Here is a 23,728-nt window from a genome sequence, read left to right as displayed (position 1 = left end):
CTGCTTGCTGAATGGGTTCCATCGAATGGACGTACCGAGGTGTATTCAGCGGCGAAGGGACGTTGGGGCCGGCTCGGTCCCTCAGGCTGCTGTAACAAGGCATGAGCCACTGGGGGCTGGTTAACAACAGATGCCAACTTCTTGCAGTTCTGAAGGCTGCAGGTCCCAGGTCAAGGCTCCAGCAGCCTCAATGGGGAGCTCTGTGGGGTCTCCTGTAAGAGCACTAATCCCACTCCGGGCCCCACCTAAGCACCTCCCAAAGGCCCTGCCTCCAGATACCATGGCTTTGGGGTTAGGATTTCAGCGTGACTTTTGGAAGGACCTGATGTTCAGACTACAGCTGGGCCATTTCTAAGTCTTTTTTAATATATAATTTTTTTAAAAAGTTATTTATTTTATTTATTTACTTTTGACTGCGTTGGGTCTTTGTTGCTGCGCGTGGGCTTTCTTTACTTGCGGCGAGCGGAGCTACTCTTTGTTGCGGTGCGCGGGCTTCTCATTGCCGTGGCTTCTCTTGTTGCGGAGCACGGGCTCTAGGCACGTGGGCTTCAGTAGTTGTGGCACGTGGGCTCAGTAGTTGTGGCTCCCGGGCTCTGGAGCGCAGGCTCAGTAGTTGTGGCGCACGAGGTTAGTTGCTCCGTGGCATGTGGGATCTTCCCGGACCAGGGCTCGAACCCGTGTCCCCTGCATCGGCAGGCGGATTCTTAACCACTGCGCCACCAGGGAATCCCCTATTTCCAGTTTTGGTGGTTGAGTGAAGCCGACCGCGAGCACCTGTGCTCAGCTTTGAGTGTGAACGTATGTTCTTATGGGTGTTTCTCGTGGGTGAAAGTGCCCAGGGGTGGGGTTGCCTGGCGGAGTCGCCTGTCCGCAGTGCATCCTCATTACTTTCCAAGGCGGTGGCATTATTTTCCTGTGCTCCCGGCAGCGATGCTGAGGGTCCTGGGTCCTCTGCACAGGAGTCTGACTGGCACACAGGGCATCTCACTTGAGTTTTGATTCATGTTTCCCTAAGCTTCCGTGCTGCTGGCCACCTTTCCGCGTGTTTATTTGCCATCCTGTGCCTTTGGTCAGGCGTCTGGACAAATCCTTTGCCCGGTTTTTAAAATTGGAAAGAAGCTTACTGTTGAGTTGTGAGAGTTTCTTTTATATTCTGGATTTCAGTTCTTTACGAGATATGTATTTTGCAAATTTTCTCTTTTATAAGAGAGAAGTGTATGAAGTCTGCCTACCCCAAGGTCACAAAGATTTTATCCTGTTTTCTTGTAGAGTTTTTATAGTTCCAGGTTTTACTTGCAAGCGTAGGACCCATTTTGAGTTCATTTGTGTGTGTGGTAGAGGTGACGGTTCTCGGGTCCTTGCCCTTTTGCGTGTGAACGTCCAGTTGTCCATCTCCACCTGTTAACGTCTTGACCGCCCCCCCACCTGTAGGCACCTTGGTCCAGCCCGTTTGCCGTGGTTCCCTCTGTTCCTCCTCTCTTTTCCACGGATGCGGCCATGCTTGTGCCGATCCATGCCGTCTGGATTACTGTAACTTCACGGCAAATCTGGATCAGGTGGGAATCCTCCAACTTTTGTCCTTTTTCTTTCTTTTTCTTTTTGGTCGTGCCACGCAGCTTGCGGGATCTTAGTTCCCTGGCCAGGGATTGAACCGGGTCCTCGGCAGTGAGAGTGCAGGGTCCTAACCACTGGACCGCCAGGGAATTCCCTGACTGTCCTTTTTCCAAATTGTTTAGCCTATTCTGGTGTCTCGGATTTCCCATGTAAAGTGTAGGATTGGCTTATTGGTTTCTACAGAAAAAAAATTGTGGAGTCTTGATTGGGATCACATTGAAACTATGGTTGAGATCAGTTTGGGGGAAAATTGGCATCTTCACCAGGACTGACTCCTCTGCTACAGGGACTGGCAGGCTGCGGCCCCCTGCCTGTGCTCGTGTGACTCATGAGCTAAGAATGGTTCCTACATTTTTAAATGGTTGAGGAAAAAAAAATCAAAAGAAGAATACTTTAGGACACATGAAAATTCCATGAAATTCAAATCTCAGTGCCCATAAATAAAGTCGCGTTGGAACGAGCTGAGCTGGTGCGTTTGCCTTTGTCCTCTGGCTGCTTTGGGGCCTCAGTGTGGTTGAGCGGTGGTGAGGTCACCTCACTTGCTCACCTGCCCACCTGCGGTGCCGTCATTACGAATCACATCTACGTGTCGTAACTCGCGAGCTCGGAGCCCTGTCTGCGTCCCTGTCCCCGCTGAGCAAGCAGGGCACCCGGGCTTGGGAGGTGGTGGCTTTAGGAGCATGAGCGCTGTGCCTAGGGGACGCAGCGTGTGTGGGTGCAGCCGCAGGGCTCCTTCACGGAAGTTCGCGAACTGGACAAGAGCCTCCAACAGGGTCTGCTCGCTTATCGGCCAGGCAGGCGAAGCCGGTTACTGGTGGTGACGTCTTTCAGTCGTGCTGGTGGCAGCTGGCCGAGGAGCAGCCTTTGGGAGGCTGGCTGCCCAGGCTGAGGGGCTGGGAGTGGGTGCGGGGTACGCGGGATGGGCTCCCCGCGAGGCGACCGGCCTCTGTGAAGAGTCCGCCTGGACCAGGCACAGCTGAGACGTTCAAAGAAGTGGGGAAAATGCGAACCTCATGCCGACTGAAGTGGGCTCTACTAGGACGCTGTGTCCACCCGGCTGGGCTCAGGGCGGCCAGGGAGCCGGAGGGATGTCGTTTCCGGTGCGGCTGCCAGGGCGTCGCGGGACAGGTCAGCCTAGATTGGAGCCCTCCCAGCACAGCAGCGTCCAGTCTGTGAGGCCTGATGGCGCGGAGAGGCAAGGGGCTGGCGTCCTGCTCGTTGCACTGGGTCATCCATCCTCTCCTGTCCTTGGACATCGGGGTTCCTGGTGCTCAGCCTTTGGACTCCGGTTCTCAGGCCTTTGGACTCAAGCTGATTCTCACCACTGGCTCCTGGTCCCCAACTTGCAGATGGCAGATCATCTGACCTCTCAGCCTCCATACCCACGTGAGCTGATTCGTAGGACAAACTGCTATGTTCGCGAACAGAATTTGGTGTATGGAGCAGAACAGGGCTTGGCTGGACACCTGGACGAAGCTTGTTAACACATCAGGTGCCTGAAGCTTGTTGTCCGTCAGGCTGCTTGTCAGCAGGTGTTTTGTGCAAAATGTTGAGTCTCGTGCTTCACCCAACCTGTTGTGTCAACAGCGAGCTGCACTTGACCTCGAGGAGTTAGCTGTCATCAGTTCTGGGAATTTTTATCAGAAGTGGAAGCTGAGGACTTCCCTGGTGGTGTAGTGGTTAAGAATCCGCCTGCCAGTGCAGGGGACACGGGTTTGAGCTCTGGTCCAGGAAGATCCACATGCCGCGGAGCAACTAAGTCCATGCACTGTAACTACTGAGCCCGCGTGCTGCAACTACTGAAGCCCGCACGCCGAGATCTAGCCTGTGCTCCACAGTAAGAGAAGCCACTGCTCGCCGCAACTAGAGAAAGCCTGTGCGCAGCAGTGAAGATCCAACACAGCCAAAAAAAAAGGTGGAAGCTGAATATCTTGACTTGCCCTACCATGCAGCAGCTTGAGGGCGTAGCAGTGGTTAAATTTTACTGTGATTTCTTAAACTCGGGGCAGAAATTGGAGTTTTTCAGAATGAGAAGAACCACTCTCAACCACGAGTATCAAACACTGAGTGCCTTTGGAAATTAGTTTTTGCTGCGTACTTGATAATGGTCCTTTATGAATTCATCTGAAAATTACATGAAATGGCACTTACTGCAAACTTATACTGTGGTACATTCATTTTGGTGATGACTGACGTTTGAATCACAAACTGCTTTGTACAGTTTCTTACTGTCAGATGTTAAAACGAGAAATGGGATCTCCATTCCGACCCAGATTTGCATCGGGCATGTTTTCTGAGTTCAGACCACAGTCCCCGCAGTGTGTTTTGGGCCGCAGTGCAAGTGTGAAGGAGGTTTCTGTGTTTCAGAAGGCACTTAGCTGCCTTGAGGAGCTGCCCCACCGTCTGTACTGTGTCACCTGCTGCAGTTCTGGGTCAGCAAAGCCGTCACACTCATGGCTGGGTTTAGTACAACAAAAAGATATACACCAGAATCAGCAAAGGTAAAAGGTCAAGGCTTCCAGCTGGCCTCTCTCAGGGCCACAGATGGTGAGACCACAAGCAACTCGGTGTCCAGGGTGTTTATCCAGGTTGGTCACATAGCCATGGCTAACCATCAGCGTGGCTGGCCTTAGTGTCCAGCCCTCCGGAGGTCAGGTTGATCTCTGGCCCACCACAGATCACATTGTCGGCGTGGTCTGTGTGGCCTGTGCCCCCAGGTGGGCAAAGACTCCCATCAGGCAGGACCCTCCAGGGGCTTTGGGGCGACCTCCCAGGAGCAGGTCAGGGGCCACACCTTCCTTTGGATGTGCAGGGTGTGGACGACCCGGGCCTGCTGGGTTCACCCTTCACTGCCCAAATGCTGAAAGGAAAAGGTCGAGAGAAATCTCAGAGAGTCTAGTATGAGTGTGCTCAATGAAAATTTCACGCCTGCAGATGGATATCATTGTTTGGGTACTTTTTGTGCAGAAAGACATAGAGGCCGCGTCACGGGTCGACATTAACAGGGACGTTGCGATGGGTTTTCATGATCCAGAACGTGAACTTGAGCCCCGATGAAGCAAATTGTCCTCCCCCAAAACAGAATTCCTTAGTAGGCCAGGATTATCACAAAAAAGTATACTCAATTATTATTGTTTTGATTTTAATTTCATTGGCAAAATGTTTGTGGAAATGTATTATGTTAATACCTAAGTGATACCTTTGGTTTAGCCTCTTGTCGTGCAAAGCCTGAAGTATTTACTCTTTGGCCCTGTACCGAAAAAGGTTGACGGTCTGTGTTTTGATCCACGATATCTTATGTTACGATTTATTTAGATTTTGTTGGTTTTTCTCAGTAGCGTTTTGTAGTTTTCAGCATACAGATCTTTGCACTGAGCTTTTGATCTTTAAAGATCTGTAGGTTGTTAAATTAATACTTCAGTGCTTGTGTGAGCTATTATAAATGGTACTTTTTTTTTTTTTTTTTTTGTGGTACGCGGGCCTCTCACTGTTGTGACCTCTGCTGTGGCGGAGCACAGGCTCCGGACGCGCAGGCTCAGCGGCCATGGCTCACAGGCCCAGCCGCTCCACGGCATGTGGGATCCTCCCGGACCAGGGCACGAACCCGTGTCCCCTGCATCAGCAGGTGGACCCTCAACCACTGCACCACCAGGGAAGCCCTAAATGGTACTTTTAATACACTATTTTTATATCCTATGAGCTTGCTAAACCCTCACTCATTAGTTTTTCTTTTTTAAGTGAAAGCAGGTTTATGGAGAGAGCAACACATGCCACAGGCAGGATGCAGTCCATCTCAAGGCAAGAGCGGCCCCTCACTTATGAGTTTTAATAGCTTTCTGTAAACTCTGGGAATTTCTCTGTGGACAGTCATGTCCTCTGCATTTAGAGAGTTTTCTCTCCTCCTTTCCAATCTGTACGCCTTTCATGTATTTATTTTTTCTCCTTGTGGCACCGACTAGGACCTTTGGGTGAGTAGCAGTGCAGTGGATCGACTCCTGTGCCCTCTTCCTGGCTTTAGGGGAGGGCACCGTGTTTTCATCAGTAAACATGACTTCACTGAAGGTTTTTGGTAAACGCCTGCTAGCAGGCGAGGAAGTTCCCTTGAATCCCTAGTTTGCGTCAGAGGTTTTTTGTTTTTTAACAAATTTATTTGTTTTTTATTTTTGGCTGCCTTGGGTCTTCGTTGTGGTGCGCGGGCTTCTCATTGCGGTGGATTCTCTTGTGGAGCACGGGCTCTAGGCGCGTGGGCTTCAGTAGTTGCGGTGCATGGGCTCTTGAGCGCAGGCTCAGTAGCTGTGGCGCACGGGCTTAGTTGCTCTGCGGCATGTGGGATCTTCCCAGACCAGGGCTCGAACCCGTGTCCCCTGCGTTGGCAGGCGGATTCTCAACCACTGCGCCGTCAGGGAAGCCCCTGTGTAAGAGTTTTTATAAGGAATTGTGTAGGTTTCGTCAGCTCCTCTGCATCTATTGAGATGGTTTTTCTGCTTTATTCCACTGCTGTGATTTTGACGTGTCCCCAGGTGACTCCCAGTGGTCGAGGGGCGTTGTCCCCTTGCTGGGTGACCAGCTACCACATGCAGAGGTTGTGCTGAGAAGCTGTGCTCCGAGCTGGTGAGGGGCACTGCTCTGGCCTCTCGCGGTGTCCGGCCTCCTGAGCCACCGGGGGCCCCCTGCTCTAGTGCTTTCTGGGAGAGTTCGTGTGCACTGGGTTCAGCCTCCCTTCCGGGTTCGGTGCGGTTCACCAGCGAAGCCGTCTGGGCCGGGGAGGGGCCGGGGGTTCTCCTCTCCCTTCTTTCTCCGTTTGGTAGGCGGTTGCCTCTGCGCTCAGGCCCCCTCGCGGGTGCGGGGGCGGCTCGTGCTTCCTCCCGCTGCTGCTCCCTCTCTCCCCCTCCTGCCTCCTTCTTTGTTCCCCACCTACCGAAGCACGAGTTACAGGCGGTGAAGCCCAGTCCTCGGAAGCTCAGGGCAGCTGCCGGCAGGTATGTAACTGCCGCCCGGGCACGAGACGCCCAGTCCCCCGAGCCCCCCGCCGCCCCGTGTCCAGGGCACCTTTCCTGGCGCTGCCGGGACTCTGTCGCTGGGCGCAGACCTGTCTGCCTGTCTGCCACCCCCTACCCTCCCGGGGGAGCGTTTGGGTGGTTTCCAGTTCCTGACACGCAGGAGTAATTATTTCAGGTTTAATTTGATCTTTATCTAGTTTCTTAGAACGAAAGCTTGGATGATTGATTTGAGACCTTTTTATAAAACCCGCTTAGTTGAGATAGAATCTACATGTGATAAAACCCGCCTGTCTGGAGTGTACGGTCCAGTGAGGTGCAGCGTGGGCGCAGTCGCCCTGGAGCGAGCTCGTGCCGGCCGGCCCCTCCCGCAGCCCTCTCTTGGTCCCGCCAGCCTCCGGGCACATCCTCCTGTGATCCCTCTGGGGTCTTCACCTCTGTCCGGGGGCACCTGGGCCGTGTGCACGTGCAGGCCTCGGCGGACTCCATCCAGGACAGCCTTCTGGTCAGCTGTCCCCTGCGGGGCTGGTCTCGCGGCTGTCCTGGGCTTTCCCGGGTGGGCCCCCGGCCTCCCGCTGGGGGCCTCCCTGTGCCAGAGCCCCGTCGCCCTTGGGGGCGTTGGGGAAATGGAGAGCACGGGTGGTGGTTCTGTGAGGGGAGCCTGTGCTGACTTGAGGTCTGGGGGACCCGGCAGGGGCGGCAGCACCCTCAGGACCCCGCTCCCCTGGGCCCCCGACCTCGTCCCGCCCCACGAGCTCCGTGTCTTCTCCACCCGGGAAGCCCTGGCCTGCGTTCAGCTCTTTTGTCTTTGGGGGAGAGGTGGTGGGACGCCGGGGCATGTGCACGGGGTGGGGGGATGACCGGGGCCTGGCAGCCTCCATGCCGACGTGGTCCCTGGGGCCGGCGGTAGCGGTGCCTGTGACCGTCCTTCCCGCCCTGCCGGCACCGCTCTTGGGGCCCCCTGCGGCCCCCCACGCCCCGCCTGAGCCTGGCCCCCGCCCGCCACCGCAGATGCAGCCAGGCCGCGGGCGAGCGGGGGGCCGGCCCCCAGGCCAGCGGGCTCGCGAGGCTGATGCGCTCTCGCCCGTTTGCAGACTACGTCTACTTCGAGAACTCCTCCAGCAACCCGTACCTGATCCGGAGGATCGAGGAGCTCAACAAGGTAGCGTGTGGCCCCGTCCCTGCTGGGGGGCGGGGGTGCCCCTCCCCGGAGAGCCCATCCCTGAGGGTCCCTGGTAGGGTGTTAGGAGAGGGTCTGGGTTGGAGGGTTCCAGCCGAGGAGTGAAGGAAGCCGCCTGGGCGCCCGCAGTCCGAAGGTCCCCTGCCCGTCTACCTCCTCTCTCGCTCCATGTCTGCCGGGCAGGCGCTTATGAGTGGATCAGGGGGCGGGGCCCCCGGAGCCCTCCTGGGCCTGGTGGGGCGCGGTGGGCGTGGGCTCGCAGTCTCGGAATGGCCTCTTTGGTCAGAGGAGTGGGCGCCGTCCCGCGCGGACCCCCAAGCCCGGTGGGGGAAGCCCCCCACGTCTCCTGCCGCCCTCCTAGTTGGAGGCGTTGGCGGGGGCACTGGGGGAGAGGGCATTGGTGTGACCCTCCCCCGAGGCCACGGCTGCGGCCACGGCGGTGCCCGGTCAGCAGGGCCCTTGGCGCTTCTCTCTACCCTGGCTCCTGCAGAAGGGCGGCTGTGGACCCCTGCCCTGGCGCAGCCCCCGTCCCGGAAGCACTGTTGTCACTCGTGTTGGCTAGGGGCCACCTTGTTCTGCCTCCATGTGGCCGGCAGGGGAGGAGCTGCTTTCCTGGACCTCAGGCCTTGGGGCGGTGCAGCCGATTCTCGGGACCAGGCAGGGTGGGGCGGGAAGGTCAGGGTGCCGGTCCCCCAAGGATCAGACTAGCCGTGGCGGCACCCCGACCCTGCGACTGTGCCTGCCGGGACCAGGAGATGGGCGGCGTGCCCATGCCCCGAAGCCTCGGCCCCGGCCTGAGCGTGTCAGCTGGGGGCGGTGGCCAGATGTCCCATGAGGCCACCACACCGCTGGAACCGGTGCGCTGGCAGGCGCCTCCCCCGAGCCCTGCTCACCGCCCGCTGGAGCCGTAGGGCGGGAGGGTGCGGCCCGTGCCCGCTGCTGCGATGGGAACAGGCGTCTGTCCCGCCCCCACCCCCACCCACCCCGTGCAGATCACTGGGGACGTGGCTGGGGGCCAGGCCTCTGCGTGGAGTCGTCCTGTCAGGTGGGGCCATGGCAGCCAGTGGTCGCAGGGTGGCCACGGTGCCCTCACTCTGGCCGCGACACGCCACGTGGGTGAGGAAGAGGCAGTGCCGCCCCGTGAGGGTGGACGCATGCGTGGGCACCAGGAAGCTCCGCCTGGTGGGGTAGTGGAAAGGGGCGTGGGTCCAAAGCACCGGAGAGCACGGATGTCTGCTGTGGCCCTCGGGGTCCTTGGAGCCCTGCACCCTGCTGGCCTCCCCTCCCACCCCACGGGGCACGGGGGCTCCGTCCCGGCTGGAGAGGTGGGCACAGCCCAGGCGATTGTAGTTCAGGCAGGGGCTGAAAGCGGGGTCAGTTCGAGGGCTCTCCCCTGACGGCCCCAGGATGCTGGGCAGCCTCATGTGCAGAGAGATGTGGAGAGGGGGGTGCTCTCTGGGGGCAGATCTGAGCCACGGGCGTCGCGTCCCAGCAAAACGCCTGCTCTCAGCCTGCGACCTGGATGGAGCAGGGAGGACAGCTTCCACCGTGAGATCCATCGAAACACACCGAGGAGAGAGCTGATGAGGGTGCGGAGGAAACCTGAGGCCAGACAAGCCGGGGGCGTCCTTGGAGAGCCGCGGCGGCCACTGTGACCGGGGAGACTCGGGAGCGAGAAGAGGCTCCTGGAAGGCAGGAGCAGAAACTGGGACGAAAACAGAGAGAAAACTCAGAAAAGGAGAGTCCTCCCGCGGCCCAGCGGCCAGTTAGTAGGACTCAGAGAAGAGGGCCCTGCAAGCAGAGGAGTGGCCTGAGAAAACGCCCCCACCCCGAGGTCCTCCAGAGCCACAGCCCCGTCCAGCCCCGGGACAGCGGGCGCTCCGGCGGAGGGCACCCTGCAGGCCACGGACCAGTCTCCACGCCGCCCACCTAGAGCAGCGGGGGGCGGCGTGGGGTCCTGGCGGGGCCCTGGAGCGGACCCTGGAGTGAGCACTGAGGGGTCGGGAGGAAGGGGGGCGTGTAGACTGGGGCAGGGGGTGCGCGGTCGCTCCGTGCTTTGTCTCTTTTCTGTAAATGAAAACAAGTCTAAAATGAGTTTTCTTGGCGAAGCCCAGCTCTTTGGAGCCCCTCAGAGCCCCTCCTCTGGGCCGTGCCAGACACCAGTTCCCCCAGCCCTCCCAGGACTCTGGGCGTTCCGTGAGCTTTCAAAGTAACTGTCGAGTTTTCTCCTTAGAACTTTGATTGGATATGTATGGCATTTACGTTGTTTTCATGAAGAGTTAAATCTTTACACTACTGGAGAAAATTGCCATTGTGAAAGAACAGGAAAAGGCCGACGGGGGTGTGTGTTGGGGGGGCGGAGGGCAGACCCTCGGGACGCGCGTTGGGGGGTGTGGCGTGGGGACCAGGCCCCGCGCGGGCCCTCTGGGTGCCAGCCAGGCAGGAGAGGCCTCCCGGGAAGCCTCTGTCGTGGGATTAGAAGCCAGGTTTTAGGGAGTCAGGTTGGACCGTGGGCCGTGGGAGTCTCCGAAAAGTCCAGCAAAGGATGAAAGGCAGACGCCGCTGACCCCAGTGGGACGTCTCCCCGCATCCCATGTTGTCCTCCAGCGGGGTCCTCCTGGGGGGCCAAGGACCCCACTCCGCCTGCTCCCGAGCCGTGGCCACCCCCAGCCTTGTGGGAAGGCCCCCTGCCGTCCTGCCCTTGCTCCTGGGCCGCTGAGCCGGCCTCCGTGGAGACAGAAAACGGGCGAGGGTGCCCTGTAGTCGCCCCAGCTTTCCTCCCACAGGCCCTTTGGGACCCCAGCCCGGGGGGTGGGGACGCAGGCAGATGCAGGAGACACGTGGGGGTTGTGAGGGGCTAGGCAGCAGGAATCCGGGTGGAGCACCAGAGGGAAGAGCGCTCTGGAGTCCCGGGTCTCCAGGGTCTGGCCTGAGCCAGGCTTGCAGAGCTGAGCTTGTGCAGAACAAAGCACAACTCCAGGAGGTGCACGTTCTCGGGGGGTGGGGGTGGGGGGGCCTGGGAGGGGCTGCACCTGGTGTGGATCCAGGAGGGGGCATTGCTGTGACTCCACAGGCCCACTGGGGGGCAGCCTCTGTGGCTCAGAGACTCGGACGAAGCCCTGAAGACGCAAGGCCCAGGTGCTCCCGGAGGCCGGGACCCTGGCTGCTGCGGGCCGCGTCATCCTTCTAGACTCTGTCTGGTTGCTTCTGTGGTCCTGACGCGGTGCCAGATCATCTCCGTCGTGTTGAAGGCCCCTCGTCATTCCAGGCTCAGCGGACAGTCTCCAGGACCATTTCTAGGAGGCGCTTTTTGGTCTGGGAATCCCATCTTGCAAAACTCCGGGCACCCTTGAACACTGCAGACGTTTACGGGTCTGACACAGCCGTGCTGACAGGTCGACAAGTCGTGCTTCTAAAAACCGTCTTCACACGCTGAAGACACACGCGTCATCTTCAGGCCTTTCACAGTCCCTTGTTCTGATACTCGATCTCAGCTTTCCTGGAAGAATTCTTCATGCTCTTTATATCCCTTCGTGGACTGGAGTGAGGATGCTTTTCATCAGCGTGCACTCTGCAGTTTCTGTGATGAACCTGTAAAGCAGCGGAGTTGATAGCGCTTTTAACTTACACTCAGTGATATGAAAAATTCTGAAGGCTTTTTCTTGGGAAAAATTCCTGGTCTAATAGAATTTAATAACTAAAAGGGAAATACTTTTCACAAAGATAATTTTGTTTAATGTTATAAATGCTGCTGTGCTAAACTCTACAAAGATTAGAATTGTGATACAATCCTTGCGTTATTATTAAAAATTTTGTAAACTCGTTAGTTAAGAAAAGACATGTTCTCGGTACGAGGTTACCGCCCCGCGGGCTTCGTGGTGTCCTTGCTGCTGCTCGTTCACGGACGCTTTGCAAGCCCGGGTCGTCTCGGGCAGCAGCCGCTGAGCGGAGGTCGGTCCCAGCCGCCGCCGCCCCATCCGGCGCTCAGCCCCGCCGCACTGCCCTGCGTCTCGGAGGCGGATCCAGGCCTCGGGCGTGCCTCTCGTGTGCTGGCCAGGTTTCTGCTCGTGGGGGGTGACGGGGGCCCGCAGTCGTTGTCCTTGATCCCGCCCCCTCTGGTGCCCGACAGGAAGGGGCAGCTCCCGAGGCCAGGGCAGAGCTGTCCTCCTTTCTGGTGGCCGGGGTCCACTGGGTGTCCTCAGGCGGCTCGGGGTAGGACAGGAGTGGGGGGTGCAGACGCGGTCTAGGTCCGCTGTGCGTCCCCTCCGTCAGCCAGGGTTGCCGCTGCCCTCAGGGCCCTCCCTGGGGCATGGGCTCTGCATGACGGGCCCGTCCCTGGTCACACCCGAGGCCCCATCTGGGGGACACCCCTGCGGGGAGCCGCAGGCCCGCGGGGGCGTGCGTTCCTTAGACCCTGCCTTGCTGTTGCAGACGGCCAACGGGAACGTGGAGGCCAAGGTGGTGTGCTTCTACCGGCGGCGGGACATCTCCAGCACGCTCATCGCCCTGGCCGACAAGCACGCCAGTGAGTCTCCCAGCTGCCCCTCCAGCCCGCCTGGAGCTGCCGCCTCAGCCTCCGGGCGGGTGTAGACTGGAGTCCACACATGTCCCTGGGGCCTCCTTCCTTCTCTGAGAAGCGACCCTGGCTGCGCTTGTCCTAGGGTGTGGCTGCTCCCACCTACCTGAGGAGTTTACTTTGGGGGACTTTCCAGATCCTTGGTTGGACCACTCCTTGGATGGTGCAGGGAGCGCTGGGGCCTGGGCTTCAGGCCTGCGGGGGAAGGGGCAAGGCCGCTGCCGCTCTTGCCCAGGACAGGCCTCTGCACCACGCAGGGTGGACTCAGGCTGTGCAGCCGACCCCAAGGGAGCAGCCGGGTCTTTGCCAGCCTCGTCTGGCCTCACGGGAGGATGGGGTCCCACCTTTGGGTTTTGGCCTCTGTCAGCAGCGTCCCTGTGGCACGCCAGTGGTGGACCCTGAGGCTGTGCCCAGAGGGGACAGAGATGGGATGCAGGGCCTCTCAGCCTCCCACCCTGTGCCCACCACCCCTGCACTCGGGCTTCCCGGTGCCAAGGAAGAGAGGAAAAGAGCCGGGGTCTTGGGGGTGCACAGCTGCGTGGCCCAGTGGAGTGGTCCGTGCAGTCGCTGGCCCTGCAGGTGTCAGCACGCGGGCTCCCGTTCATGCTGTCAGGACGCTGACGGGGGCCTTGGGGGTGGCCCTGGCGGTAGGTGACCCGGGGGTGTCGATGATACAGGATCTCCTCCCTGTGTCTGCTGCTCAGCCCAGAGTGACCGCAGCCCCTGCCCCTCAGCACATGGCGTGCCGTTTCCACGGGCCCAGGCTCTCCTGCTCTCAGGCCCCCGGGGGGAGCTTGGCCAGGTGTTAGGCCCTGAGGCCCGTGGGAGGAGGGGGTCCTGCAGAAGTGCTGGAGCTGGCAGGGTGGGCAGAGGCCCTGCGGTGCCGGCGGGGCTTCTGCACGCAGTGAAAGCTCCTTGCCGGGGACTTAGAGCCAAGCTGCAGGGAACACGTGTCACGCACACAGGGTGCGCTGCTCTGAGGAGGCCACCCGCTTCCACCAGCTCGCCGCCTCAGTGCGGGGCCTCGGCTGTTTTCTCAGGAGTCTGTACTGGCTGCTCTGTCTCACGGTGATTTGTGCAGAAACCACGTTTCTCGGGGTTGACTCTCCTGGCGTGCTCATCTGTGAGCTCGCTGCAGCTGGGGCGAGGCTGGTCGACCTCGCTGCCCAGGGCCTCGCCTGGCGTCAGGGCATGGGTGTAGGGATACTCTGGGGGCCCTTCTGGCAGGAGAGGTAGAGACCCAGGGGAGCCCACTGCACGGTCAGATTAGCTGCTCGAGTTTCCTCTGGGCCTGGGGGCCTGAGGGACAAGCTTCCGCCCTGCCCCTACCAGAGCGTCCAGCCCCTGGTGCGGCACAGATGCCCTGGGGCCACACAGGCCTCCCCGGAGCGGTAGAGCCCTTGCTGGGGTCTCCAGGCCACGTTCTGCTCCGCCACGGCCCTGTCTCGAGGTGTGTGGCCCCCTCCCACAGAGCTGTCCTCCTGAGACCGAGGCCTTGCCCGAGGGGACAGTGGGCACAGGTGCCAGGTTCTCCCTGGACCCCCCGAGCCGGCTGCAGGGGCTCGGGAGAGCCCGTAGGGTGTGTGAGCCGAGCCGGGGCAGGGTGGGAGCCCGGAGCCTGCCTGGGCCTTGTGGGGAGGGCCCCCAGCTCTGAGCCCAGGGCTCAGGCACCCTGGATCCCAGAGGGAGGGGCTTCTGCGCCAGGGGCCACGTGCCTGGGTTCCTAGAGGCCAAGCGCCACAGCCCGCGCTCGTTTGAGGCTCCACTGGGGATGGGGCCTCGGGGCTGTGGGGAGGCTCTCCTGGCCTCCTGGGGGCTGGAGGTCAGCCCGGCCCGAACCCTGGCCACCCCCGAGGCCTTAAGCGTTCCTGGGTCCCTCCTCACTGTTGCTGAGGGCAGGGAGCCCTGGTGGGCTGGGGGTCTCAGAGCCACTGTGAGCTAGCTTCAGGATGGGGAGGGGCGGTGTCTGCAGACCTGGAACGGATGCCCAAGGTCCTGTTGCGGGTAGGGGCCAGGGTGGCTGCCCCCGGCCCGGTCCCTAGCCTCGCTGCGGGGCCAGCGGGGCCGTCACTGGACGGGCGTGAGCAGGATGAGGTGTGGGGACTGTGGGCCGGCTTCCGGGTGCTGGTGACGTCCCCAGGAGCGGGCAGGGAGGTGCCGAGGCCAGCAGTGTGGGTGCTCAGGCTCCTGTGGCCCATGGCCCGGGCCAACCGGCCCTGCCCCCCTTCCCCCAGCACCCCCGCCCCTAGCCTTGGCCTCGGTCTGAGCTGCCGCAACCGGGGTTTGTGGTGGGGGGTGGCGTGTCCCCTGCCCAGGGGCACCAGGACTCCCTGCAGCCACCACAGGGGGGCAGCAGAGGGCCAGGGGCCTTGTGGTGGCCCACAGCCTGGGGGGCTGGGCTCCACGCCCCTACCTTTGGGTCTTGGGGCAGAGGATGGGTTTCACCATGCGTCTGGCTTCCCCCACCCCACTGTGCACGACCCCAGACCGCCAGCTTGTGTTTGGGGACACCCCAGCCCCAGGGCTGCACGTGCTGGGGTCCACATCGTGGAGACCTTCCACAGCCCCACCGCGTGCATGCCAGTTTCGAGTTTCAGGCTTTCCCTGTGCCCATTGATAGCCCAGCCCTGGAGGTGTGGCCGAGGCCCCCCCCCCCCCCCCCCCCCCCCGTCACCATCCGCAGGCAGGAAGCACGCGCTGCTGACCTGGCCTTGGGACGCATCCCCCGCCCCTCCCCCCCCAATGCTGTGGCTCGGCCGTGTCCCCCACCCCGTCCTTGCTTCTCCCGACTTCTCAGGGGCAGGTGTTCTGTGTGCAGGTAGCAGGGCCTCGCTGCCCAGGCTTTTCTGGGGCTCTGCTTGGAGAGTCTTGGGCAGCGTGGGCGTGGGGTGGGCAGGAGCTGAGGTCAGCTAGGTGGGATGTCCAGAGGCTCAGGTGTGTTCTCTGTCTGCGGCTGGGTGGTCTGCGGTCCCCTTGTCCACCCTGCTTCCTGGCCTCACAGCCCTCGGTCCAGGCCGGGCAGGGAGTGAGTGGTGCGGCGCGCTGTCGCTGACCCGCCATCTGGGCGCTGTCTGTCTGTTCCACAGCCCTGTCAGTCTGCTATAAAACCGGATCGGGGGCCGACAACAGCGAGGAAGGTAAGAGCCGCCCCTGCGGGAGGGTCCTGAGGTCTGTGCGCCGGGCTGCCCGCGTGCCCATGCCTGTGTGCCCTGCCCCGAGGTGGGCCTGAGGGGTTCCTGGCACAGGGAGGGCTGCGGGGCACGGTGGGTCCTGCCCCCTGTCCTGGACGTGCAGCAGCTGTTGCCTCGCTTTCCCTTCTCTCTCTGACGTGCTGCTTCCCAGGCCAGCACAGGACACTGTCCTCCTTCCTGTTCAGATGCCCAGGGCTCCTGGGGTGCGCTGCGGGGACCTACACTGCCACCTGCCCCGGGTCCAGCACGGGGAGGGGCCTGTGCTGCCAGTGGGTGGGCCTTTGTCCGGCCGCCTGAGCGTGTGTCTTTGGGACCAGCTCACAGGAGCTCTTTGTCCTTCAGGTGAAACAGAGGAGGAAATGGAAAACCCAGAAATGGCAGACCTGCCCGAGAAGCTCAAGCACCAGCTGAGGCATCGAGAGCTCTTCCTCTCAAGACAGCTGGAATCACTGCCCGCCACCCACATCAGGTGCCCGGGGGCCTGGGGCGGGCACGAGGGGGTCCCGCCACCCACATCAGGTGCCCGGGGGCCTGGGGCGGGCACGAGGGGGTCCCGCCACCCACATCAGGTGCCTGGGGGCCTGGCGCGGGCACAAGGGAGTCTGCCCGGCTCCCCTGACGCACGCCCCTGTCTTGCAGAGGGAAGTGCAGCGTCACTTTGCTCAACGAGACCGAGTCCCTCAAGTCCTACCTGGAACGGGAGGTGAGGCCCTGATGCCGTGGGCTGGGGGCTGGGGGCTGGGGGCAGAGGCGGATCCTGGCTCCGCTGGTCTGGTCTGGGTGGGCATTGCTGCTCCCACCTCTCGCTGGGCTCAGGCCCTTCCCTGCCCGTGGTGCCCTGAGGCCAGGCGCTGTCACGGCCCTTCCCGGTGTCCCGTGCAGTCCCCACTCCTCGCACCTCCAGAGCGAGGGCCCGAAGTGGGCGCGACGGCTCCCGGGGGTCTGCTCTCCCCACCACCCCCTGCCCCCCCGGAGGGGCACGACTCGTCCTGGAGGGGACGATGGGACCCGTGCTGGCCGCCGTGGTCGCTGTCCGGCTTTCCCAGCGGGCGTGTGGCCCTGCCGCAGTCCAGGCCCCTGTCTCCAGCCTTTGCTGGTCTGACCCGCGGCTCTGTGGCCGGGCAACCAGAAGGCTTCTGAGTTTATGAAATCAGAAACGTCGGTGCTGCCAGGGTCTGGAGCCAGGGCGCTGACCTCCCCATCCCACAGACGAGGGTGGGAAGGGAGCCACAGCGGCCGGTGCCTGGGCCTTGCTGTGACACCTGAACTGCTCACCCTGAGCCCGTGGTGACCCCCAGGGTGGGTGGTGCTTGTTGCGGGCTGTCCGTGCTGCCCACCCAGCGCCCCTCCCCCGAGGCGGAACAACCAAAAACGTCCCCAGAGGGTGCACGCGTGAGTCCTGGGAGCAGCGAGAAGCGTGTTTGGGGACAGTGGCAGGCCGGCGGGGTCAGGAGCAGCGCGGGCACGGGTGTCACCTAGTGGGACAGGTCGCGGTGTAAGGGAGCTCCTGGGGTCAGGTGAGGAGTGGTTGTGGGTCCGGGGTCCCCTCCCTGCATGTCCCCACGCACTGCGGGCTCCCCCGGGACCTGCATGCGGCCACCCTGCAGCTCCTAGCAGGAGTGTCATCGTCTGTGGGCGACGGTTGTTCTCAGCCACAGTCCCCTCCCCCCGAGGCAGGGCCCGGCTCTTCCCGGGGGCCCAGAGGGGAAAGGTGGGTGGGGGGTTGGACCGTGGACCATGGTGACAGCGGTCCAGCGAGGAAGGGCAAGCCCGGTGCCGTGGCCTCACCGAGGCCTGACTCAGTCAGGCGTTGGAGAACCGCCAGGAGGCCGCTGCCTGGAGTCAGCGCTGAAGAGCCCCCAGGGCAGCCCAGGTTCCAGGGAGCCGCCGCGCGCCTGCCCACGGGACAGAGCAGGGGCCGTGGCCCCCACGCGTGTGTCCACTGGGGGCTGCTGTCTGCAGTTTAGAAAGACCTCTTGGTGACAGCCACACAGAGGTGGTGACGCGGAGGGACGGCCGTGAGCAAAAAGGCGGCTGTGGGCCACTTGGTCTCTGGCCGCGGCACGCGTGTGGGCCCCGTTTGGGGACCCGTGTGTGGCTCCCAGGCGCACGCCGCGTGTCTTCTGCTTCTCTCCGCTCACATGTCCAGGGGTGGGTGGCTCGTAGCCTGAGACGGCAGGCGGCCTCCCCTCCCAGTCTGGGCGGCCCCGGGCGAGAATCGACTGACTGCACCCAGGCCCGCCGTCCTGCTCGGGCCTCAGGGAGTCAGTCCTCGGGTGCGGGTGCAGCCGCAGCCTGCACGGACCTGCACCCAGAGGAGCCCTCGGCTCCGACGCAGGAGCTGGCCGCCGCCCGGGAGCAGGGGCCACGAGAAGCAACCACAAGGGACTGAGAAAGGGGACACGGGGACACAGGGCCAGGTAGAAGTCCTGGCACGGGGTGCCGCGACCCTCGGTGTACACGGCGAGACCCCCGGGGAAGCCCAGGGTCGGCAGGCTAGTTTCTGCAAAGCAGCCCAAGCCAGCTAAACGCAGCTTCTGAGAAACAGCATTGGCACGTGGAGTGCCAGGCAGCGAAGGGCCAGAAAGGCCGGATTGTGCCACTTCCAGGCGGAACAGCCCGGGCGCAGGCGTGCGGGGTGAAGACAGGCTCCAAGGCTGAGGGCCGCAGCCTGCTGCTCCGCTGACAGCTCTGGGCACCGAGTCCAGAACATTCTGTAACGTAACCCCCTTTGTGTACGTCTCCTGTGACAACTGCACGAAAACGGCACCATCTTCTCAAAGGACGTGCCCGGAATCTGTCAGATTGCTTCCCAGATGCCTTAGGATTTTTGTTGCTGTTAAATGCTCTTATAAACTCAGTTTTCACACTGTTGCTGCTGGTGGGCACGCGGCAGTCTGGGGAGCTGGTCCTACAGCCGCCTCACCTGCGCGCTCAAGCCTGCTGACCTGTCAGCTCTCTGCGTCTCTGAGCAGATCCCTGTCCCCCCTGATGGGCGTCCCTCCTGTCTGCTGACCTCCCACGAGCGTGGCCGAGGGTGCTGTGTATTGACGCCGCCCCGTGTGCTGTTTTCCAGGACTTCTTCTTCTACTCTCTCGTCTATGACCCCCAGCAGAAGACCCTCCTGGCTGACAAGGGGGAGATCCGTGTAGGGAACCGGTACCAGGCGGACATCACCGACCTGCTGAAAGAGGGTAGGGTGGACCGGGAGGCTGGCGGGGAGGGCGGGGGGCTCTGGATGTTGGGATGGGGCGGCAAGCCCCAGGGCTCCCAGCAGGAGGGGTCGTCGGACCCTCCCTGGCACCCGGAGATGTTGTTTCCTTTTGTCAGTTGTTTTCATAACCTTTTCGAAGCTCTTTCTCTCTCCCAAAAACTCGTTTGAATGGATCTGCCTATTTCACTGACTTCTAGTGGGTGGTGCCGTCCGCGAGGCCGAAGTGCACGGGGACGCAGTGCCCAGCTCCCCTGCCCTTCAGTCCTTCAGCAGCCTGGGGGTCATGGGTGGGCTTGACCCCCCTCTTCTCAGCCCGTTCTGTCCCCGACCAAGCTGCCCAGGCAGGAACGTGGACCCTCGGTGACCAGCAAGGCCGGTGCTGTCTGGCTCGGGGCGCCGTGTGGCGGGCTTCCTTCTGGGGCCATGTGGTTGAGCCCGGGTCACCTGGGTGGTGGCCGCACTCAGGCAGCTCAGGTTGACCGGGAGCACAGCGGGGTCCGGGCCTCGTGGTACCGTCCGCTTCCCCTCCCCCCTTTTTTCCCGCGCGGTCGCGTAATGGCCGTGTGCCGCGGGCCTGACGGCTGGACAGCGCGCTTGCTCGTCCGTGGTGGCGTTTTGGTGCCTGTTCTCTTTGGAGCCTGTGCTCCTGCGGAGCTGGTTCCCTGTGTGCAGGGTCATCCCCGCGAGGCGCCCAGGTGGCCTCGGGGCCCCTGTGTCCCTCAGGAGCGCGGTGTCTTCCTGGCGAGCATCCCCAGCACCTGTGGGGCTGCGGGTTGGGCTTGGCTCCCCTGCTGTCTGTGCCTCCGTTTCCTCTGTGCCGTAGAAACACCGCATGTCCCTTCTTTCCGTGGCTGCCGCTCCTTTCAGGGACGTGACTCCTGCTCTCCAGAAGCTGGTCCGCTTATCCTAAACATGCGCTCTTGGCCTGTGTGCATGTTTCCTGTTGCACACACGAGCGCGCACGCGCACCACGCCTCCCATGCGTATGCATCTTACACACACACACACACACACACACACACACTTGCTTTCCCCATTGGTCCGTCTTGGTCTCTGTCTCACGGGGGTTCCTGCCGCCGGGAGCACCTGGTGGGGGCGGCGCCCTCTGCTCGCGGAGGTCCCCGGCTCCGTCCCACGTGGGGCGAGGCTGCCCTTCCTGCCAGCCCTGGCGCTCTGCCCTGTGGTCCTGCCCTGTGGCCGCTCGCGTCACTTGTGGGGGCTCCCGCACTTGAGCAGAGCCGGATGCGCTGGCCCAGCTGGTCTCCTCAGCCCGGGCACCGCTCCAGGGATGGGCATCCTCCAGGGGCCCCATGGGGCCTCCTGGTCTACACCATCCCAGCCTGGCTGAGAATAAAGGGCCTGGTAAGGGCCACATCCAGTGGGAAACAGGAGAGGCCACACGACGGCCACAGAAGAACACTGAGTGGCTGGAACATCCGAGGACCTCACTTTCTGGCCAGCCCTGGGTGCTTGGCGGGAGGATGCGTCTCTGGTCTCGGGGCACCCCGGGGAAGCCCTACCCAGGGCCAGGGGCGGCACCCCTACAGCCCTTCCTCTTCCCGACCCCGGGGCCGCGGGGGCGAGGTGGGGTCGGCCGAGGCCGCAGCTCCCTGTTCTCCTCCTGGAGCCTGGACCCTTCCCAGCGGGTGAAGCCGTGCCCCTGCCTTTGATGCGTGAGACATCTGCAGGGTGCACCAGCGGGCGTGGGCGACAGGTGGGGCCACAGCTAGCTGTGCCCGTGGCTCTGGGCTCAGTTGCCCGGCAGTCGTTGGGGGCTGGTCGTGGCCTGCGGACCTTGGATCCAGGAGTGGGGGCCCTGCCTTCCTTGGTACCCACTGTCCCTGGGGAGGGCTCTCCGTGCCAGATCGCCACCAGGAAGGGGCCTAACCCACAACACCAGGAAAATCCCACCTGTGCCCATCCTACAGGTGCAGCCCCCAGGACCCTGACCCCTCAGATCTCTTCGTTCCCACCCCCGGGTCGGTCCTGCACGTCTGCAACGCGGGGCTTCTCTCCCGTGAGCCGCTGGCCCAGCGCCGTCCCCTGGAGCCTGGCGAGGCCTGACCTTCCCCAGGGCGAGGGAGCACGTGTTTCCTTGGTGACTTTCGGCCATGCCCGGCCCTGCATGACCGCGCTCACACAGGGCTCTCGCGGGCTTGCTGAGTGCTGTGAGGGGTCCTGCCCTGGGTCTGGAAGTCGGTCGCCACGGAGAGCAGCAGAGGCTGAGAGGGTCTGCAGACGTGCAGGCTGAGCGCCTGAGCTGAGCGGGGTTGTGACCTCGGGGCGGGCGTTCTCTGGACCCTCGTGCTGGCCTCGTCTGCCCCTTGCTGCCTGGAGCACGTGGCAGGTGGCGCTTGGCATGGGCAGCTGCCCAGGAGAGAAACCCTCGTGGCTGGGCCCTGAGCCCCCATGCCCACTGCACACAGGGTGAGGAGTGGGGCTCCCGCCTGCAGAGGGAAGGTGCCCCGAGACGGAGCCTTTTGGCACCAAGGGGGCCCTTGGGTGGCAGGCGTGTGGGTCCGCACTGAGTCGGCATCAGTGTCCTTGTTGTGACGGGGCTGCCGCTGGGGGCTGGGAGCAGCTGCACCTCACCCTGCAGCGTCTCAGAGGAAAGAGCTTGATTGATCAGATCCGAGCCGCTCCCCCCTCTGTCCAGCTGGCTGTGCTCCCTGGGCCCTCCCGACGGCACCACTTCAAGCTCCTCCACGGGGGCCACGGGCTGCCAGCCCCAGGCGCCCACTGTTTCCAGAGGTGAAGGCCGTTGTGTGTCGAGCGTGCCCTGGAGCTCTGGGCCTGACCGCCTCTGGGCGTGCGCGTGCCTGCTCGTGTGCGCGCGTGTGCATGCGTGTGCGCGTGTGTGTGTGCGTGCTGTTGCCTCGCCCCTGGGCTCACTCGCCCTCCCCGCCCCTCCCAGCCCTGCAGGAGGGCGTGTAGCCCGCTCCCCGCCTCAGCAGCCTGGTCCCTCGTCCGACCCTGGGCTCCAAGCTGAGCCTCAGGGGTCTTCTCACGGCCTCGGTGGTTCTCACCGTGCGGTGTGTTTTTCTCCTAGGCGAGGAGGACGGCCGAGACCAGTCCAAGCTGGAGACCAAGGTGTGGGAGGCTCACAACCCGCTGGTGGACAAGCAGATCGACCAGTTCCTGGTGGTGGCCCGGTGAGTTCTGGGCTGGGGCGGCCATGTCCTGCCTGGCCCCCGGGCACAAGCCGGCACGGGGCCTTAGCCACTTCCCCTCCCCTGCGGTGGGCGTCGGGATGCCTGTCCTACACGGCATCCCCCAGTGAAGGGCCTGGGAGGTTAGAGGGTCCGGGGCCCTGCTCTGTTGAGACCCCCTCATGGCTCCTAGGGAGGCCTGCAGGGTGGGGCCTGGCCTGTCCCTGAAGGTGGAGCCGGCTCTTGGGGGCTGCTGGGTCCCCGGGTCCGGGAGGCAGCCCGACCCGTGGACCTCAGGGGCCGCCCACCAGCTGAGGCCAAGGAAGCCGGCCGCAGATGGGGGCTCTTTCCCCGGATGGCAGGGCGGGACAGAGGTGCTTGCTTGTCCGGCTCCGGGGCCGGGCACATGTGGCCTGGAGACGCAGGGCCTCCTGGGCACAAAGGGGCAGCCCTCCGAGGAGCAGCTTCTGCCCAGGCCGGCCCCCCAGGGGTCCCTGGGCTGGGAGAGCAGGAGGGGAGCTCCTGCGAGCACACGGGGCCACACGCCCAGAAGGCGCCTGGGCCGGGTGCCGTCGGAAACAGTGTAGGAATGGGGTCCTGAGCCTCAGGACCTGAAGGCTCTCTTTTGTAAGAAGAGGTCTGCCAAGTCTCAGAAACGACGTCCCCGTGCTCCAGACCAGAGTGCTCCATCCCGAGACAGCCGAGTCTGGACGCGTCTGCGTGTCCGGCTTGGTCCGGCCGCCCCTCCTGCTTGTCCGCTCCCGTGGTCAGCGTCTCTCCTCCCCCCAGCTCCGTGGGCACCTTTGCACGCGCCCTGGACTGCAGCAGCTCCGTCCGGCAGCCCAGCCTGCACATGAGCGCCGCAGCGGCCTCTCGGGACATCACCCTGGTAAGTGACAGGGCCACCGGGCCGCCGCGGCCCTGTGCGTCTGCTCAGGCCAGCACCCGCCCCCCGGGCACAGCCCTCCCTGTGGGGCACGGTGCAGGGCTCTCACTGCCCCTGTGTGGTGACCCTGTCTCACGCTGGTGAGAGGCCGCCGGCCGGCACGTGGTCAGGCCCTGCTGGGCCCTTGCTGGGCCGTGGGCCGCACGTCCTCAGCCCACCCTGCTCCTTCCACCCTTGCCACCTCAGAGGCAGCGGCATCTGCCAGAGGGTGGCTCGTGCCCTAGGCCGGCCCCTCCTGCCCAGGGCACTTTGGCCCTGGGGTCAGTCACCCACTGCTGGCTGAGCCACCCCCTCCTGGAGTCCCGCCCCTGCCGAAGTGGGCCTGGGAGCACGCCTGCTTCCCCCTTCTGCTCCGAGCAGCTGGGCCTCTCCCTGCACTCTCCCCAGAGGCCCCCGGCCGCCCCCCGAGACTGTCCTTATCCCCTCCCAGGTGGGAGGGAGGGCCAGCCCCTGGGTCCTGTGGCCTCCCACATGGCCCGGGTGTGCCTCCTGCCTGGGGCCGGGCGGGGTGGGGTCGCACCAGCTCTGGGGCCCGGGCGACCCCGCCTCTCCTGCTGCAGTTCCACGCCATGGACACGCTGCACAGGAGTGTGTACGATGTCGCCAAGGCCATCTCGGCCCTGGTGCCGCAGGGCGGGCCCGTCCTCTGCAGGGACGAGATGGAGGAGTGGTCGGCCTCGGAGGCCAGCCTTTTTGAGGAGGCCCTGGAGAAGTACGGGAAGGATTTCACTGACATTCAGCAAGATTTTGTGAGTACTGGGCGCAGGTTCGGGGCCCTGCTGTGCCCGCCGGGCCGCCGTGTTTCCGTCCCCTTGTCCGTTAGTGGCTCCGGAGGAAACGCCCAGGGCCGCCTGCTGGGGC

General features: G+C 63.0%; 1 protein-coding gene across 2 annotated transcripts in view; it reads left to right on the top strand.

Annotated features, from left to right (window-relative positions):
- The window catches only part of MTA1 (metastasis associated 1), a 38,405-nt gene that overhangs the window by 6,589 nt on the left and 8,088 nt on the right, over positions 1-23,728 (top strand). For both annotated transcript variants that reach the window (XM_060095525.1, XM_060095526.1), the window contains exons 2-10: positions 7,706-7,773; positions 12,223-12,316; positions 15,454-15,504; positions 15,901-16,027; positions 16,198-16,261; positions 18,635-18,752; positions 21,822-21,924; positions 22,711-22,810; positions 23,428-23,616. In XM_060095525.1, coding sequence (XP_059951508.1) covers positions 7,706-7,773; positions 12,223-12,316; positions 15,454-15,504; positions 15,901-16,027; positions 16,198-16,261; positions 18,635-18,752; positions 21,822-21,924; positions 22,711-22,810; positions 23,428-23,616 — 914 coding nt within the window. The remainder of the gene's footprint in view (positions 1-7,705; positions 7,774-12,222; positions 12,317-15,453; positions 15,505-15,900; positions 16,028-16,197; positions 16,262-18,634; positions 18,753-21,821; positions 21,925-22,710; positions 22,811-23,427; positions 23,617-23,728) is intronic.

This window comes from Mesoplodon densirostris, chromosome 4 (assembly GCF_025265405.1).
Source record: "Mesoplodon densirostris isolate mMesDen1 chromosome 4, mMesDen1 primary haplotype, whole genome shotgun sequence".
Taxonomy (NCBI): Eukaryota; Metazoa; Chordata; class Mammalia; order Artiodactyla; family Ziphiidae; genus Mesoplodon; species Mesoplodon densirostris.
The sequence above is the reverse complement of the archived record's forward strand: the minus strand, read 5'-3'. Positions and strand labels throughout refer to the sequence as shown.